At 35.8% G+C, this 15,815-nt stretch overlaps 4 protein-coding genes across 8 annotated transcripts; 2 read left to right on the top strand and 2 right to left on the bottom strand.

The window, feature by feature from the left end:
* The first annotated feature begins 667 nt into the window (after nt 1-667).
* Nucleotides 668-4,931, top strand: Drp1 (dynamin related protein 1). Of its 2 annotated transcripts, none has more exons than XM_018502801.1 (8): nt 668-1,107; nt 2,028-2,592; nt 2,708-2,955; nt 3,054-3,584; nt 3,663-3,830; nt 4,074-4,335; nt 4,559-4,770; nt 4,850-4,931. In XM_018502801.1, exons 1-8 carry the CDS (start codon nt 1,006-1,008, stop codon nt 4,904-4,906), a joined length of 2,145 nt encoding a protein of 714 aa, XP_018358303.1. In that variant the 5' UTR covers nt 668-1,005; the 3' UTR covers nt 4,907-4,931. The 2 variants fall into 2 exon arrangements, with proteins under 2 accessions (XP_018358303.1, XP_018358302.1); XM_018502800.1 differs by having other exon boundaries at nt 4,023-4,335.
* Nucleotides 4,932-5,534: 603 nt separating this feature from the next.
* LOC108758050 (SET and MYND domain-containing protein 4) lies at nt 5,535-8,805 on the bottom strand. Of its 2 annotated transcripts, none has more exons than XM_018502803.1 (4): nt 8,579-8,805; nt 6,902-7,799; nt 6,130-6,778; nt 5,535-6,043 (listed from the first exon to the last, which is right to left on the bottom strand). In XM_018502803.1, exons 1-4 carry the CDS (start codon nt 8,596-8,598, stop codon nt 5,550-5,552), a joined length of 2,061 nt encoding a protein of 686 aa, XP_018358305.1. In that variant the 5' UTR covers nt 8,599-8,805; the 3' UTR covers nt 5,535-5,549. The 2 variants fall into 2 exon arrangements, with proteins under 2 accessions (XP_018358305.1, XP_018358306.1); XM_018502804.1 differs by having other exon boundaries at nt 6,965-7,799; nt 8,579-8,804.
* An 897-nt stretch (nt 8,806-9,702) lies between these two features.
* Nucleotides 9,703-11,609, top strand: LOC108758011 (Vacuolar H[+] ATPase PPA1 subunit 1). The gene is made up of 5 exons (XM_018502718.1): nt 9,703-10,008; nt 10,269-10,317; nt 10,413-10,496; nt 10,723-11,122; nt 11,224-11,609. The coding sequence occupies exons 1-5, from the start codon at nt 9,948-9,950 to the stop codon at nt 11,257-11,259; spliced, it is 630 nt and encodes a 209-aa protein (XP_018358220.1). The 5' UTR covers nt 9,703-9,947; the 3' UTR covers nt 11,260-11,609.
* A 188-nt stretch (nt 11,610-11,797) lies between these two features.
* On the bottom strand, nt 11,798-15,052 carry CPT2 (Carnitine palmitoyltransferase 2). 3 transcript variants are annotated; one of them, XM_018502694.1, is made up of 7 exons: nt 14,884-15,052; nt 14,726-14,766; nt 13,798-14,359; nt 13,159-13,692; nt 12,569-13,058; nt 12,306-12,498; nt 11,798-12,196 (listed from the first exon to the last, which is right to left on the bottom strand). In XM_018502694.1, exons 1-7 carry the CDS (start codon nt 14,920-14,922, stop codon nt 12,070-12,072), a joined length of 1,986 nt encoding a protein of 661 aa, XP_018358196.1. In that variant the 5' UTR covers nt 14,923-15,052; the 3' UTR covers nt 11,798-12,069. The 3 variants fall into 3 exon arrangements, with proteins under 3 accessions (XP_018358196.1, XP_018358197.1, XP_018358195.1); XM_018502695.1 differs by lacking the exon at nt 14,726-14,766 and having other exon boundaries at nt 14,884-14,910; XM_018502693.1 differs by lacking the exons at nt 14,726-14,766; nt 14,884-15,052 and adding an exon at nt 14,420-14,596.
* Nucleotides 15,053-15,815: the final 763 nt, after the last annotated feature.

Raw genomic sequence — 15,815 nt, 5'->3', positions numbered from 1 at the left:
TATATTTATCTTTTATAATATGGATTAGGCCTAATGGGGAAACCATGTAAAAAAAAAACGCGCCTTGCATTTTACCTCGAAGGTGGTGCGGAAACGAATGCATTGCTATTATGGTCACTTTTTCTTCAATATTGAAGTGTAGTTGGCCATATAATATGAAAATGGTTGCTCGTACGTGAAAAATGCATAGGACATTTTTTGTAGAAAAATATTCAATGTACAATTTTTATAATAACCATAATTGACGTCCGACCAATAGGAAGCGAGATATTCGCGAAAAATCGATTTTCGTGACCTTTGACCTTTCATAACTTTCGAAGCGAACACGATATCGATGGGGACTTTTTGCACGTTATTTATAATGCCAAAATAAAGGTGTGTGCAAAAATTCAGCTGGGTTCTAATTTTTCCGAGGTTTCCTCCTTTTTTGATCTCATTTGACTGGGCTATTTTCAGATTTAACCTGTTTTTTTGTATTTACATTACATATATTTTTACGACAATTGTGTACGACAACTTTATATGCACCATGTACACACTAATGTATCCCAGTTGAAATTGCTATTAAAAATCCGAAATTTATATCAATTATCGATAACGTCATCGTTCTTCAATTACCCTCAGATCCCCGAGACCCTATTGGTATATATAATGGTTACGAAAATTTGCCTATGGCCGGCTAGTAGATATTTCGTCAGTATTTCAAATGCGATATACAGTCGTCGAGCTGCGTTGAGCGCATCATTAATTCTTGAATTCAGCGTGTGGAATATCTATCCACATCCGTCAGTTCCGTCAAGTTCCATCACGGAATCGCGACGCATGTAGGGGTGGACCTGGATGAACCGCAAGCCGAACGGCTGTAGGCAGGTGTAAGTTGGAGAGGAGAGGAGAGTGACGCGAGCGTTACTTGAATTGAACCCGGCTTCGTAACCGACAGTTGTTCCGATCGATTTCATTCGTCGACGCGACGCGGAAGCTTCGTCGTCGCTTGTTCGCTCCACTATGGAAGCCCTAATACCTGTGATAAACAAACTGCAGGACGTGTTTAACACCGTCGGTGCTACCGTACTACAACTGCCGCAGATCGTCGTCTTGGGCACGCAGGTTAGCCGGAGTATCTGTTCGGCCCGCAGTCACTTGACACCAAACCGAAAACAGCAAATGGCAAATCCGCCCCTTTCATCTGGACTTTGTTACCTTCTCCGATTTTCAAGGTTAAACAAATGCGCGATCGAAATCTCTATCCGATAGGAGAGAAAATTGCGAGAAGGTGCAACCGAAAGGAACGGATCTAACATTGGTTAACCGACATTTGAATTTTCTTTGTTCTATTGTCATATTGTTTTTCTTTGTCATGAAAAACGTAATGGTTATCTGTTAATGATAAGCTGTTTGCTATCCATTAATGTTGTAGTAAGAAAAAATAATACTATATTTTGCAATGCATGAATCATACACTTAGGTATATCATATTTACCTTTGTGTAATCAGTCGACAGGCAAAATCATAATATTGTGATGTGACTTTGGTGTACAATCTCAAAGGAATTCTGATCCTCGGCCAATATTCATAGTCAGTTTTTATATGTAAGACAGTCGTTAAGTACAGTCTTGAGATATCGTAAGTTAATCACAGAGCCGTATTAATTATTTAAAATTACTACATTAAAACTATATTAAAATAATAACTATGAATACCGGTCTTAGATCTGGCGTCTTATTCTGGAAAAATATTGTATACGAAAATATTAGTGAAATTTATAATATACAAAACATATACTATAATATTTTCATATATTTTCATAAGCAATATTTTTTGAGAATACAGCTTTTGTTCTTTTTAGATAAATTTATTGTACCATTCATTTTTCCTCTTTCTTGCTCTGTTGGAGAGAAAAGGACATAATAGAGGGTGCAAAAGTTTAGCTGAAAAAAAGAACCCACATACTCTTGATGAAGAGTCAAAATCGAATAAGATCTATTGTTGGATATATATGGAATAAGAGCAAATACTGAATTTTTCAGAGTTCAGGAAAGTCGTCTGTAATAGAAAGCTTGGTGGGCCGTTCTTTCCTACCACGAGGGACTGGTATTGTCACACGACGTCCATTAATATTACAACTTGTATATACACCCAAAGATGATCGAGAACACAGAAGCGCAGAAAATGGCACTCTGGACTTGGAGGAATGGGGAATGTTTCTGCATACAAAGACCAAGATTTACAAAGATTTTGATGATATTCGTGCAGAGATTGAAGCAGAAACTGACAGAATGGCTGGAGCAAACAAAGGGATTTGTCCGGAACCAATTAATCTTAAAATATACTCGACATCTGTCGTTAATCTGACACTTATAGACCTACCTGGTATCACAAAAGTACCAGTAGGTGATCAGCCGGAGGACATTGAGTCTCAGATACGTGAGCTTGTATTAAAGTACATATGCAGTCCTAACTCTATAATTTTAGCAGTTGTCACTGCCAATACTGACATGGCTACAAGTGAGAGTTTGAAGCTCAGCAAAGACGTTGATCCAGATGGCAGACGAACGCTGGCAGTTGTTACAAAATTAGATCTCATGGATGCTGGTAAATTTACTTTTTCATCTTTCTTGATATCTTTACATTCTCTCTTCAAATTTGTCAAAAAGCATAGGATCGATTGTAACAACAATTATTAAATACATTTTTTTTTCTTTTTAAGGAACTGATGCCATAGATATTCTATGTGGTAGGGTCATCCCAGTTAAATTGGGTATTATAGGTGTAGTTAATCGTTCTCAGCAAGACATAATGAATAACAAAAGTATTCAGGAAGCGTTGAAGGATGAAGCCACATTCTTGCAACGTAAATATCCAACGTTGGCTAACAGAAATGGCACTCCATACTTAGCAAAAACTCTTAATCGTTTGCTTATGCAACATATTAGGGATTGTTTACCAGAGTTGAAGGTAATAATATTAATAACAGAATTGAATTACAGGAGAGATGTAGCTAGAATCTACTAAAGTAAGCATAATTTGGTAGAACTTGTGTTTTTTTAAAACAGAACAGAGTGAACACAATGGTAGCGCAATATCAAACCCTACTTAATTCTTATGGTGGGGATGTCGAGGACAAAAGTCAAACCTTGCTACAGATCATCACGAAATTTGCAAACAGCTATTGCGCTACGATAGAGGGAACGGCGAGGAACATAGAAACCACTGAATTATGCGGCGGTGCTCGCATTTGCTATATATTTCACGAGACGTTTGGTAAAACGCTCGATTCGATTAATCCATTGGCAGACCTCAGTAAATACGACATATTGACCGCTATTCGCAACGCAACTGGTCCGAGACCAGCTCTCTTTGTGCCAGAAGTCTCCTTTGAACTGCTAGTTAAACGGCAAATACGAAAATTGGAGGATCCTTCGTTACGATGCGTAGAACTTGTACACGAAGAAATGCAAAGTATAATACAGCATTGTGGCACTGAGGTGCAGCAGGAAATGCTGCGTTTCCCTAAACTGCATGAGCGTATCGTTGATGTCGTTACACAATTGCTACGTAGACGACTCCCACCTACCAATTCAATGGTAAACTAAAATATCCATTCTCTTTATGTATCCATAATTCGTTCCTTATACTCATATGATTTAATTTTTTTTAAAAAGGTAGAAAACTTGGTTGCCATAGAATTAGCGTACATTAACACTAAGCATCCCGACTTTCACAAAGATGCAGCATTTGTGTCATCTTTATTGAAGGATGCCGATGTAGATCACCTGAAGCACAATAAACGATTAACTTCAGCATCTAGTACTATAATCACCAATGATACGGTAAATAATCTCTATTTAATGTTCTTATTGAAATTTCTTTTGTGCATAACTCATTGAGAAAGTTACTGTGTTTCAAGGATAATTTAAATGTGATTAGCAACATTTATGTGTTCCTCAATTTATTCGTTATTTTATCCATTTCAACTTTTTTATGCTGTGTTTGCTATTAATAGTAAAATATATTTGTAACAGATTGTAAAATCAGTCAATAATCAAGATGAGATGAACTCTGTTTCTGATCAGACTAAGGAACAGCAAGGACAGCAAAATCATTGGCTGCTAAGTAACTTACTACTTCAGGGAAGAACGGAGTCAACAAGTTCCGCGGATGGTTCTCCGATCAGGATGCGTGAAAACAGTAACTCCCCAAATCCGAGCATGAATCCAATGATCGAACTACAGAAAGCATCCCCGCAACAGAAGCCAGTAAATCTACTTCCTGCGGTACCAATACAGACATCCCGAAAACTTAGTGATCGTGAGCAACGGGATTGTGATATTATCGGTAAAGAAATATATCATATTGAACATCATACACATTACGTTTATTCCACACTTGCGTAGGTTTAGTTCTAAGTGATTGTAGTTGTAAGAATTAACTAAACACAGTCGAATATTCTTCTTGTATTCGGCTGTGATTGATGAATTTTTATAACTACTTACGCTTACGCAATTGTAAACAGTCTTTATATTAACAGACTTCAATTTTAATTTTTTCTTGTTTGCAGAAAGACTCATAAGATCATACTTTTATATTGTTCGAAAGTCTATTCAGGATAGTGTACCAAAGGCTGTTATGCATTTCCTAGTCAACTTTGTGAAAGATAATTTACAAAGTGAACTTGTCACATATTTGTACAAATCAGATCAGGCTGAGGCCTTGTTGATCGAAAGTGAACACATTGCTGTTAGGCGTAAAGAAACAGCGGACATGCTTAAGGTATTTTTATTTGACATAAAAAGTTAAATATACGCTTCTTTATAATAATTGATCTCTAACAATTACTCTAATTTTGCAGGCATTGACTCAAGCAGGTCACATCATTAGTGAAATTAGAGAGACACACATGTGGTAATTGAATGCCTAAACCTTTATCACCGGATTCTAGTTGAATTTAGGTATTGCATCTCTGTGTTTTAATCAACTGGATGTACTTTACCAATGTATATGATGAATCATTGTATATAATTCTTGTCTTTCTCACGCAAGTAAGGTATCGCTATTGAAAAGCAATAGTCTTAATATGTTATGTCACCCAGTTTTATAGTATGAGCATGAAAGAGGCATAACATCGTACTTAAAATGCACATTTGTGCGCAACCGTCTTATTATTTGATTCACAAGAATTGTAATTCAGGTTCGCTCTTTTACTCGGCGTTAGATGTATATGCTGACTTATCGTACGAAAATCAATTAACTCTTGAATAGCTTGTTTTATATCACGCATTTTATCATGAGAATTATATGCTTCTTAATTATTTAGTCTAAACTTGCATTGTCTCAGGAACTGTTAACGAGAACGCAATTGAAAATTATTGTACCGTGTATTTTCCAGTTTTTTCTGATTGCATAATTTTTTTCCAATTTTTTTCAGAATAAAATACTGGATGTATCTATTCTTAATGGATTGTGTCGCGTTTTTTACAGAGCTGTAGAATAAACGTTGAAGTAATTATTTCAGTACTTTAAATAATTGTCATGAACCAACTAAGGGAGTACTAGACAGAAATAGAGCCAAGAGAATTGTAACACTGGACGATACATTGTTCTGTTTTGATACCTTCGATGTTCGGTTCAGTCAAGTGTTTGTTGACAAAGTCCGCGTGCTCGAATAGCAGAGGCATCGCGTCTTTATAATTTCCTTGATACATTTTTGCGATAGCGCTCAGTCTCTTTTGAATCGATTTACAAAGTTGCTTCTCGATTCTCTTTAAATCAACAATTTTCTCGCATTTGGTACACCGCTGATTCGTTGCATCTATTATCGAGAGATCTATCGGTTTCGAACACGCCGTGCACTTATAATTCATTATTTCTGGTAACGGAAATTTCCAGTTCCGTTTGCAGGCATCGCATCCGCATAGAAATCGATATTTCTTCCACAAGAACTCACATCTGTTCAATTTGCTCTCGCTGAGAAAATGAGGTCCATAACAATCGAATATCTCGCATCCTTTGCCGATGAAGCGCAGAGCTCTAACCACGACTATTCCTGTAAAGAGAATTATTAAAAACTTAGTTAATCTCTTTATTGTCTTCGTAAATTTGTACAATTTATTCGCTGATTGGATCGCTTACCGTTTGGATAAGAATGGCGAACCACGTTGGGATAACAGCTATGGTTCACGAGACTGACCGTGCTGTAAATCGCAGCACCGATATTTCTGGGCTCCCAGACGCGCGTTGCCTCGTCGTGGACATTCTCGATAATCTCGTATGCATTGCAATTAATTGCCTGCAAATGGTGCAACATAGCGACAGCTAATAAAACGAATGTTTCCGTTGTGCAAATGACGTCCAGTTTGTTCAATACAGAGATCAAGCATTTCGCAAGAAAAATCGCCTCAACGGTACGAATAAGATTTACGTGAGGTTCCATATCAGCGCAATGAGTCTTTAGTTGAAACACCGTTCGATAATCGAGAGGACTATACGTTCTCTTTGATCCCAAGTCCGCGCACTCCTTACTAATATCGTTATCTTTATCTTTTGCGTTATCATTAGCATGATATCGTAGAAAATCAGGATTCAAAACGCACGTCGTTTCTGTTCTGTTTCGTAGCGATAGCGCTTGTATAACCGTTGTGCGATAAGCTAGCAGGAGGTAAGACGATTGTTGTCGTTCGTTGTTCAACGAATTTTTGAAGAAGTGATTAAATACCGAACACTCGTATTGGTGATACGACTCCCACGCTTCCTTGCGACACACCTCTGTGCAAAAGGCCACCTGGAGAACGCGAGACAAGATTTATATTGAAAAATCTGTGGCGTATAAATTGCAGGAAGACACGAAAAGAAAAAGAAATAAATTAATATAGGAATTCTAACAGGCGAAGGTATGGATAATTACATCTGGCGCTATATACATGGCACGTCGTAGCATGCGCGAATATAAATCATGCGCTCTACTAACTGTTTGACAATTGCGGCATGGAATTCTAACGCTGTCTTCTAATTTAAGTGTGGCATGGCAATGCAAACAATTCCTGTCGAGAGCCGATGCGTCTGTGCTAAAGGAAAACGGCCGATCGACAATGAGTACAGTCCCCGGTTTGATGTCTCTTGTAGCCACGAGGTGTCGACCCCTGGTCTCATCGATCTGCATCTCAACGCTATCCGGGCAGCTCGCAAGACAGCTATGCGGCTTGCCGTCGACGGTGGGCGACGTGCCGCTGGAAGAAGAATGGGAAGAGGAGGAAGACGTCTTTCTACGGGTGCCGCGTTTCCTAGAGGACGAAGCTTCCAACTTTCGGAAGCATTCTCGCTCTAATTGAAGGCATTCCTTCCTACGCTGCACGAAGTATTTAACGTTCTCCGCAGAGTCGTCATAGAAACTCGCAGGAAGCGCCAGCATGCACTCGCAGTCTCGCAGGCAGCTCGCGTAAACGCGCATACTGTAGAAACGTCTAGCGCGCTCGCAGATCGCATCTAGAAACACTCTACCGTTTGCACTGGCCGCAAACAGTGCTTGGGTGAGAATATTACAGGTTCTAATCTCTGCGTGCTCATCCTTGGACTCTATTGCCGCCCTAACCGACTTCTCGTACAGCTGCGCGGCCTGCACGTCATTCTTACCCTCATACGAGTCGCCCGGTTTCAAGTTTGCCACGTAGGACATTTCGATAAGCATCCTGACCATTTCTTGTCTATCACCTGACGCGGATAGCCTCGCGAATTGAGTCACGAGCGATTCCTCTTGCGAGACAGTGTCGTGCATAACACGACGAAATTCGTCAAGCAAAATGTTTCTGAAACAAAATAGACGAATGATCAAAATAGTTTTTAATACTTCACTTGATATAAAATATTTAAAAGAAATGAGACTTTTCTACAATGCAATAAATGTAAATTCTTAATTCATTTTAAACCATCGACACTGTGGAAATAATATAATAAAACGAAAACAAAAAAGATAATAATGTCCATTTATATCATACATTCGATCCGAAGAAACAATTGTCTTTGCAGAAGCAAGAGTTTAATTTTGAGAATGAAATATAACGAAAATAATAATCTTCAGGGATTTCAATGTATTATGTATTATGTGCATCATGTCTAAAACGCAGTGCACTCATTATTTACTGGGAAAACTTGTTATCGAAAAAACATAGGAGATACTTGAAATTTCTCTATACATTAAATATTTTAAATTTCATTGCGAATACGTTTGTGTGAGTTAATGAGTGTTAATGTAATAGTATATAAAGTTGACGTGTCTGAAAATATGCGGATCAGTCGAACGTGCGACAGCGATTCCAATTTTATCACAAACAAGTCGCAAGCCACAAACGTGTTTCCATCATTTATCTAAATTTAACACACTGTAAATTTAATCGCGGACAGAAATAGACCATGAGCGACGAGTGCCCGTAGGATCACGGAAGCGAACATTCCGTTCGCAGAATTTGTCATTAGGCGGAGAACTGACCCGGTTTTGCAACAAGTAGCTTCAAACGAGAGACCAGATTTAGACGTTGATGGATTTTCTCTATTCCCGGTAGCCCGGGATCGAAAAGAAGCTGCTTACCCTTGTTTCGTCAGAGACATTCTCGCTAATTGTTATTGAGAGTGATCGATTGTGCGTTTAATATGAAACATCAGCAGGCTCTACTTCCTCGTTGCACGAACGGACGTGAATGCGACGAATTCTAAAATTAGGTGTATTCGTCTCCTCTTACGAAATGCGCCCGATGATTCCGTTTATATAAAATCAATCTCGCTCCTTCGCGCGTCGACAGAAACGTGCAAATCGATATTTGTTGGAACGATAATAGAAATAATAGATAGTATCGAATTTCTCTTATTTTTATAATATATATTATCATAATAACAAAAACTGCAGCAACTTTTGATAAATAGAAATGTAGTCGATACAGACTACATGTATACAATTGCATTTTCTTTTGCAATTATTTCGCAATACCAAAGTATAACTTTTAACAACTGAAGTAAATTTAAATTGAAAGTTTAAATTTATTTCAATTATTAAAGTAGGCGATCGTGTAACCAAATTTATCAATACTTGTAATTTTATTAATATTAATTAGAAATAGAATTTGTGTTGTTTAATATGTGGAAAAAATTAGATAAAGGACAACGAATGATATATTCATATTTCATAATATACGTGTATATATAATATATAATTTAAATGCTGGTTTAAATATTTAAAGCAAAATATTTTCAGTATAACTATTCATGTAATTCTGTACAATTGTATATATAATTCATCTCTAATTTTACTTTTTATTTTAAAAAAATTCTATTCACATCAATAAAATGGTATCACCTAAAAGTTAATTGGCAAGTAATTCAGCCGACCAAATTACAACAAAACTATACAATTATAGTCGTCTCTAACTTTTTCTCACATGTCTTAACGAAAAAATTAATATTTTCACCTGAAAATGTTGCAATTATTATTGCATAAATTAAGTGAGTTGTCTTAATCGTCGATTTAAGTTAATTGGTTTTTTATCAAAATTTCCATTAAAACGCGCGTAATTGCGTTCACTCGTTTTACTTGCCCCTTCTGTACTTGGGTGATATCTTTGCTCCTTGTCTTTTCAACGGCAATATATATGTCGTCCCGTTTTGGGTGCAGACTGCCAAAAAGGTGCAATACAGGTGAGACAAGATTATCGAATTTTCACTATGATTTCCCACTCCTGCCGCAGAAAAAAATCTCTAGCGGTTACTAGACTACGAGCAGTCGTCACATGACAGCGACGGGTGTGCGTGATCTTTTCGTGAGTTTCTCAATGTGAGGATTTGTTAGACAAAAAACGAAAGGACTACCGGGTTACTTGGCTTCTCCCCGGAGGGTCGGCTGTGCTTGAAGACCGCGGAATATTACATATATTACTTTTCTCGAAGCAAAGCTTATTGTTGTAACGATGAGGTATTATCTGGGTAACACATTCGCGATCACCGCCTCGGCGACGATCCTTATTTTGGGTATGCTTCACATTTATATTATAATATAACACGTTAGAGCTTCTTGTGCGTTTGATATTTTGCCGAAATATTCATATGTGATATGATTGCTAACAATCTCGTGAAATGCATCTCGTGAATTTATTTTACTGAATAATCTTCGAGTTGCATAAAAGATTTCGTATATATACATTTCTTTGATATAATATATTTTGTATTTATATATTTATATATTGTGTTTGTATTATGTATTTATATAGTATATAATATGTATGTTGCAGTTTTGTACTATGTATTTACTGGCAAAGGAGAGCAGGTTAGCGTTGGATGGTAAGTTTATATGTTTATTTTATGTCAGTGATTTCTCATCTTATTGAATTATTGGCACAAAAAGATCCTAAACAAAGTGTTTGATTTTCATTTAGGTTCTTGACGAATACTTCTCCATATATGTGGTGCACGTTGGGTATAGGTCTATCAGTAGCTTTGTCTGTAGTAGGTGCTGCATTGTAAGTTAGATTTATGCTTGTTTCTATCAATGTAGATTATCTTTAATCTCAGTTAAATTTATTTTTTATCTTTTTCCAATTCTTAGAACTAGGAAAAGATGAAGAATAAGTTAAACCAAGATTAAATTTAATCTATGTTTAATCTATGTTAATAGAAACAGATATTAGAGTTTTGAGTGGAATCACTTAAATTTGTATTATACAAGTCATTTATTTATCTTTTCAGAGGTATCCATACGACGGGAGTGTCTATCGTTGGTGGTGGTGTGAAAGCACCTAGAATCAAGACAAAGAATTTGATTTCTGTGATATTCTGTGAGGCTGTGGCTATCTATGGCTTGATCACTGCCATTGTTCTATCTGGAATGCTTGACAAATTCACTTACACAGAAGCTTACAAAAATGAAGAAATCAGAAGTCAGAACTGGTTGTCTGGATACTTAATGTTTGGTGCTGGTTTAGCTGTTGGCCTCGTCAATCTTTTCTGTGGAATAGCGGTTGGAATCGTTGGTTCTGGTGCGGCTCTCGCCGATGCGGCTAACTCTGCCCTTTTCGTAAAAATTCTTATAGTCGAGATTTTTGGTTCTGCTATTGGACTCTTTGGTTTAATTGTTGGTATTTATATGGTAAGTGTTCATATGGACATGTTACGAATACAATTGGAAATATTCAAGACTATGTAACTAAATATAGCCTCAATGAACATATTTTCATATTTTTGTTTCAGACATCCAAAGTGAAAATGGGCGATAAGCTATCATAAATTACGAGAGAATAAGTTATGGAGTATTATCGGGATCACAATGTTCCATTCCACATTTAGTCATCAGTAAAAGAGATTCTAGAGGAATGACTGCATATCTATAAAATCATTGAGATCAGAAGAATTTTCCAGATACCAATACGAATTTGGTATATTGCATGTCTGTAATTATATTCATACAATTTTAGGTGACATAATTTAACATCCTTTCTGTGTCTATAATTGTGAATATTGTCTGTTATATTATTGGATGCTATCATTCTACTTCTTTTGAAACATAAAAGTGGCTAAGATCAAATGTTTAATAGGCTATAATTTTTATCGATGTTAGAAAGCAACGTAAATTTTGTTAAACATTTTGAGTGCGTTATAGCGCTCACTTTTGCATAAGTTAATATGTACATATTTTCTTGTCAATGTAAGTAAAGTATGTAATACAAAGTACTATAATAATTTATCCTCTGTATTCTAATTGTATGTATCTACTTGTTAGCTAATTAGTGGGAAAATAGTTGATTATAAAAATTAACATGAGAGTTATCAATCCCTTCAAAAGTACTAAAAATATTTATTTAACAATTGTATAAAAATTTTCGAGCTAATATCAGAGGCAATATTCGTCATCATCATTGCTTTCTCTTTAAGATTCCAAAGACGATTTGTGCCTACCTCTGATACAACATGATTATAAACATTCTCTTATAATGTACAATATTATATAATAACTCAATGATCTCGGTGAAGATACATCCAAATAAAGATGTAACTAAATGTATGTATATAGCAAATTACACAACCATAATGCTTGTCTTATGTATGTAATACATCATGGATGCTCTTGAATGCATATTTTAGCGCTTGCACATATTGACTGGCGTTATGACTGCCTTCATAACTCACTACGGTTGAACCCAAACGTTTGTCTTGGATCGTATATCTAAACAAATACGTATTAGTTCTGTTTAAAAATTCATCCAAAGATACAACAAAGTACTAACAATTATATCATTTTCAGTGTTAATAGCAACGTAACACGAATATCTTACCCAATTCCATAGCCGTCAGGTACCACTGGTCCAAATCCACCACCCAATATGTCTGGGCTTGATAAAGTAGATGTAGACAATATATTATGATTTAAAGCATCGTAAGCGGAATCTTGAAAAATGGCTGACTTAGTGAAACCCGATTTCTCTGAAATTTTTCTCAAAGCGAATAGATGCCTATCAAATCCCTGACCTATAAAATATTTTATCAAATATATATACGTTCTTTTTATAAATTTGCTAATAATGATCAAACTAATTACCCATTACAGCCTCTTTCGTAAGCACGTTGTGAGTTTTACTACATTCAAGTATCATCTTTTTTAGCTCTGATTTAGAAAGCTCGATTTGCTTCTGAGTCATAGCGATACAAATCGCTTTAGTCTCTAGTGTACAAGGTCTGATGGTTTCTGTTCTGCCGTGTTTATATGCAGCTGTGCTGCAAGATTCATAAGTTGGTACCGATTTGCCTTCTAGGGTATACAATGCCAACTGGAATGCCAACTGCATCATGGCATCTGGACTTACCCCAAGCTTCTTACACTGATCCTTACCAAACTCTTCATCAACCATAAAATCGACGCACAGTCGATTCACCCATGCTTGATAATCTGCTTTTTGCTGATCGATGATACTTTTGCTTTTCGCATCTAGAGAGAATTGTAGTCTCTCTACGTTTACGTTTTCTTTAGAAAGATCATCTACTTCATTAGGATGAAATCTAGGTTTTTTCGATATATCGGCTTTCACATCCTACAAGATGACAAAGATTTTTACATTTCTGGTTCTCAAATGTTTAAAGTAATTAAATTAACGATGCTTAATATGCTTGAAGCTAAAACAATGTGCTCACTTGGAAGTATCTGAGTACCGCGACACCATCGCCCCATGAATGCTCAAAGTTGATTCCACCGTAGCCATCCTTAGAAACAATAAGGGAAAACGACTTGTCAAACCATCTGTTTGTACCGTCTGTGTGTAAATATGTTTTAAAAAGCTTGTAATAGTCGGTACCAATAATTTCGTCATCTAAGATCATTACGAATACAGCTGAATCGATTTTCTGAAGAATTTCTCGATTCCCTGTTTCGACTAAATGTGAGCGTGCCCGTGCCCAATGATCCCTTTCTGACGATGTAAGAACGCCTACGGGATATTTATTTGCTGGCCTATCATCTTCCAAAATGGTTTTTAGGCACGCAGCTATCTCTTTAGGACTACGAATGGAGTCGTTTGCATCCAAAACGTCGAACGCGTAAAAATGACCCTTCCTCAGTACAACCAAATGCTTAGCTGAGGGGTCATGAAAGATTCTATCTTTTCCTAACTCCGGTATTCTAGTTGTATTGAACAGATTCTTGTATTGGGACATATCTAGTGGAAAAGCCTACGATAAAAAATTTTGTTAATTTTTTTACGAATTTCTATTTTTTTATTAATTTATCTTAGAGTATTTGGCATAATCATTTCGCTATCTCTAATCTATTCATACCTTGAACAGATAAGCGCCATACCAGCTAAAGCGAGATGGGATCAATCTTGTAACGTTGCGGAATAATGGAGTGTCTGACTTGTCAGGTTTCATATGAAACACCTCTGGCTCCAGAATGTTATTCTTGAGCGACTTTAAGAATCTCAACGATGATACGACAATATTTGTCGCTTTTACTAATTGCGCATTATATTTCGGATCAGATTCTGGCACGTAAATTAAGAAAGGATTATAATTGATCGGCAAAGGTTTGCGATCTTGTAAATACATATCGAACCACAGTTCGCTGATGTAACTGGTGTGTGGATTCTCTGCATTATGTTGGAGTAACAGCTTTTGTAAACTCTGTCCCTCACTGGTAAGGAATTTTGAGATGTAGGACGATGTGTTCTGTAATTCCTTCTGATTCAACAGAGGTTTCTGCGCATTCAGATATCTCCTGCACGAGTCTTCAAGTTTTGGTATCGGTAAACGAGGTAAGGATGCTTGAAAATGTAATGTTGGAATTTTGCTCATCTGCATAAATTGATATTCAGTGGTGTCGTATAAAACAGCAGTACTCCTGTAAAACAAAGACATATATATATATATATAATTGATATTCGTTTCTTTAATTAAATACCTGCACAACTTAAACTTTGAACTGTTGAACCTTATCTTATTCGAATTGTTATTCAAATTATGACACTCGAACTGCGTTCTACTTGGCGCTTGCAATGCTTTTGGAATCATTTCGTCCTTGTTTATTAAATATTAAACAAAAACAAATGATATTCGCGAGCGTTTTGAATATCAAGGAACGCATTTTAATTATACAGCAGATAATTTCATAGTAATGATAACAATGTAAATTTCAGAGCCTAAAAATAAGAAAATATAATACCATATATGACTTTCTACTACTAAAAATATATAAAAACATTACTACCTAGCTAATCGCTGTGTTAACGCCAGTCCTCCACGGTTTGTCTGTAATGTACATAACAAAAAGAGGAAATAGGCAGAAAACGTCTTGTCTTAAAAATTAAACAGTGAAAATATATACATATGTACGATTGTAGGTATGTCAAGCAAATTATAGTTTACCATAAATTTTTGAAGTCCTCTTTTTATCGTTATAAACATCTTGTAATCCTCCTAACTCAATTACTTTCGAAAACGCAACAGAAAAAAAGGAAAATTCACACATCAAATCAAGAAATCAACGTACGCAAACTGTTCTCTATTAGTCTACTACTGTACTGTAATAAAAAAAAAAAACTGATCTATCAGATGTGAGGTTGAACTACACTTGCACCAAAACTCTCCGTCTCTTTTTATCGAGCAGTCGCTAGAGAAGGAGACACAACGAGACTTGTAGAAAGAAGAACTCGGTTCAAGTGCAGTCATACTCCACGATTTGGAGCATTTTTGCTTTTTACATTTGTTGACAGAAAATACACTTCTTTCTGATGACTTTCGGAACACATTCGATGTTTCTAAAAAACAAAGAATATATAATAATAAAAACGAACTATGAAATACTGACCTATAATAATTTATACCGACCGTAAATTTTCTCATCAGCTGGTATTTTTAAAGTGTTTTAATTCGTAAAAATTATGAAAAAAATTTCCATCAGAAATATTACATGTCGCATAAGTTTCTTCACATTCTGTTTAATAATTAGCAGTTAAATTAATAGATTCAGAATCAGATCTATCAAATCTATCATTGATAAATTTATTTATATTTAACAAAATAAAATTTAATTATTTGATTGCGCAGAAAATCAAATAATCCATATGCTCCTTTTAAAAGAAAACATCCATATGCTCCTTTTACTTATTATTTTGATAGATTCAGCTCCAAAGCAACATTGTTAATTTCTTTTGGACATCCCTGGTGAAAATTTTTCTCAGAATTTTTCATGTATGTTAATTATGAAATATCGTAAAATTTCCAAGACTTTTTATAAGTATAATTTCCGATGAAATGTTATAAAATTTAAAAGATTTAAAAATATTTTTTTTAAATTA

This window comes from Trachymyrmex cornetzi, unplaced genomic scaffold, assembly GCF_001594075.2.
Source record: "Trachymyrmex cornetzi isolate Tcor2-1 unplaced genomic scaffold, Tcor1.1 scaffold15, whole genome shotgun sequence".
Lineage (NCBI taxonomy): Eukaryota > Metazoa > Arthropoda > Insecta > Hymenoptera > Formicidae > Trachymyrmex > Trachymyrmex cornetzi.
This window is presented reverse-complemented; position numbering and strand designations above follow the sequence as displayed.

What these genes read in the sequence shown, in the direction of transcription:
- Drp1 (XM_018502800.1), top strand. Translation starts at nt 1,006, where the DNA reads ATGGAAGCCCTAATACCTGTGATAAACAAACTGCAGGACGTGTTTAAC. An exon ending in CTATAATCACCAATGATACG is followed by an intron (nt 3,831 to 4,022) that starts GTAAATAATCTC and finishes TATTTGTAACAG; the next exon opens with ATTGTAAAATCAGTCAATAA. An exon ending in ACGGGATTGTGATATTATCG is followed by an intron (nt 4,336 to 4,558) that starts GTAAAGAAATAT and finishes TCTTGTTTGCAG; the next exon opens with AAAGACTCATAAGATCATAC.
- LOC108758050 (XM_018502803.1), bottom strand. Translation starts at nt 8,598, where the DNA reads ATGTCTCTGACGAAACAAGG. An exon ending in ATGTCTCTGACGAAACAAGG is followed by an intron (nt 7,800 to 8,578) that starts GTAAGCAGCTTC and finishes ATTTTGTTTCAG; the next exon opens with AAACATTTTGCTTGACGAAT. An exon ending in TCGCCATTCTTATCCAAACG is followed by an intron (nt 6,044 to 6,129) that starts GTAAGCGATCCA and finishes TTCTCTTTACAG; the next exon opens with GAATAGTCGTGGTTAGAGCT.
- LOC108758011 (XM_018502718.1), top strand. Translation starts at nt 9,948, where the DNA reads ATGAGGTATTATCTGGGTAACACATTCGCGATCACCGCCTCGGCGACG. An exon ending in GGCGACGATCCTTATTTTGG is followed by an intron (nt 10,009 to 10,268) that starts GTATGCTTCACA and finishes TGTATGTTGCAG; the next exon opens with TTTTGTACTATGTATTTACT. An exon ending in GAGCAGGTTAGCGTTGGATG is followed by an intron (nt 10,318 to 10,412) that starts GTAAGTTTATAT and finishes ATTTTCATTTAG; the next exon opens with GTTCTTGACGAATACTTCTC.
- CPT2 (XM_018502693.1), bottom strand. Translation starts at nt 14,529, where the DNA reads ATGATTCCAAAAGCATTGCAAGCGCCAAGTAGAACGCAGTTCGAGTGT. An exon ending in ATGGCGCTTATCTGTTCAAG is followed by an intron (nt 13,693 to 13,797) that starts GTATGAATAGAT and finishes TTTTTATCGTAG; the next exon opens with GCTTTTCCACTAGATATGTC. An exon ending in CGGTACTCAGATACTTCCAA is followed by an intron (nt 13,059 to 13,158) that starts GTGAGCACATTG and finishes GTCATCTTGTAG; the next exon opens with GATGTGAAAGCCGATATATC.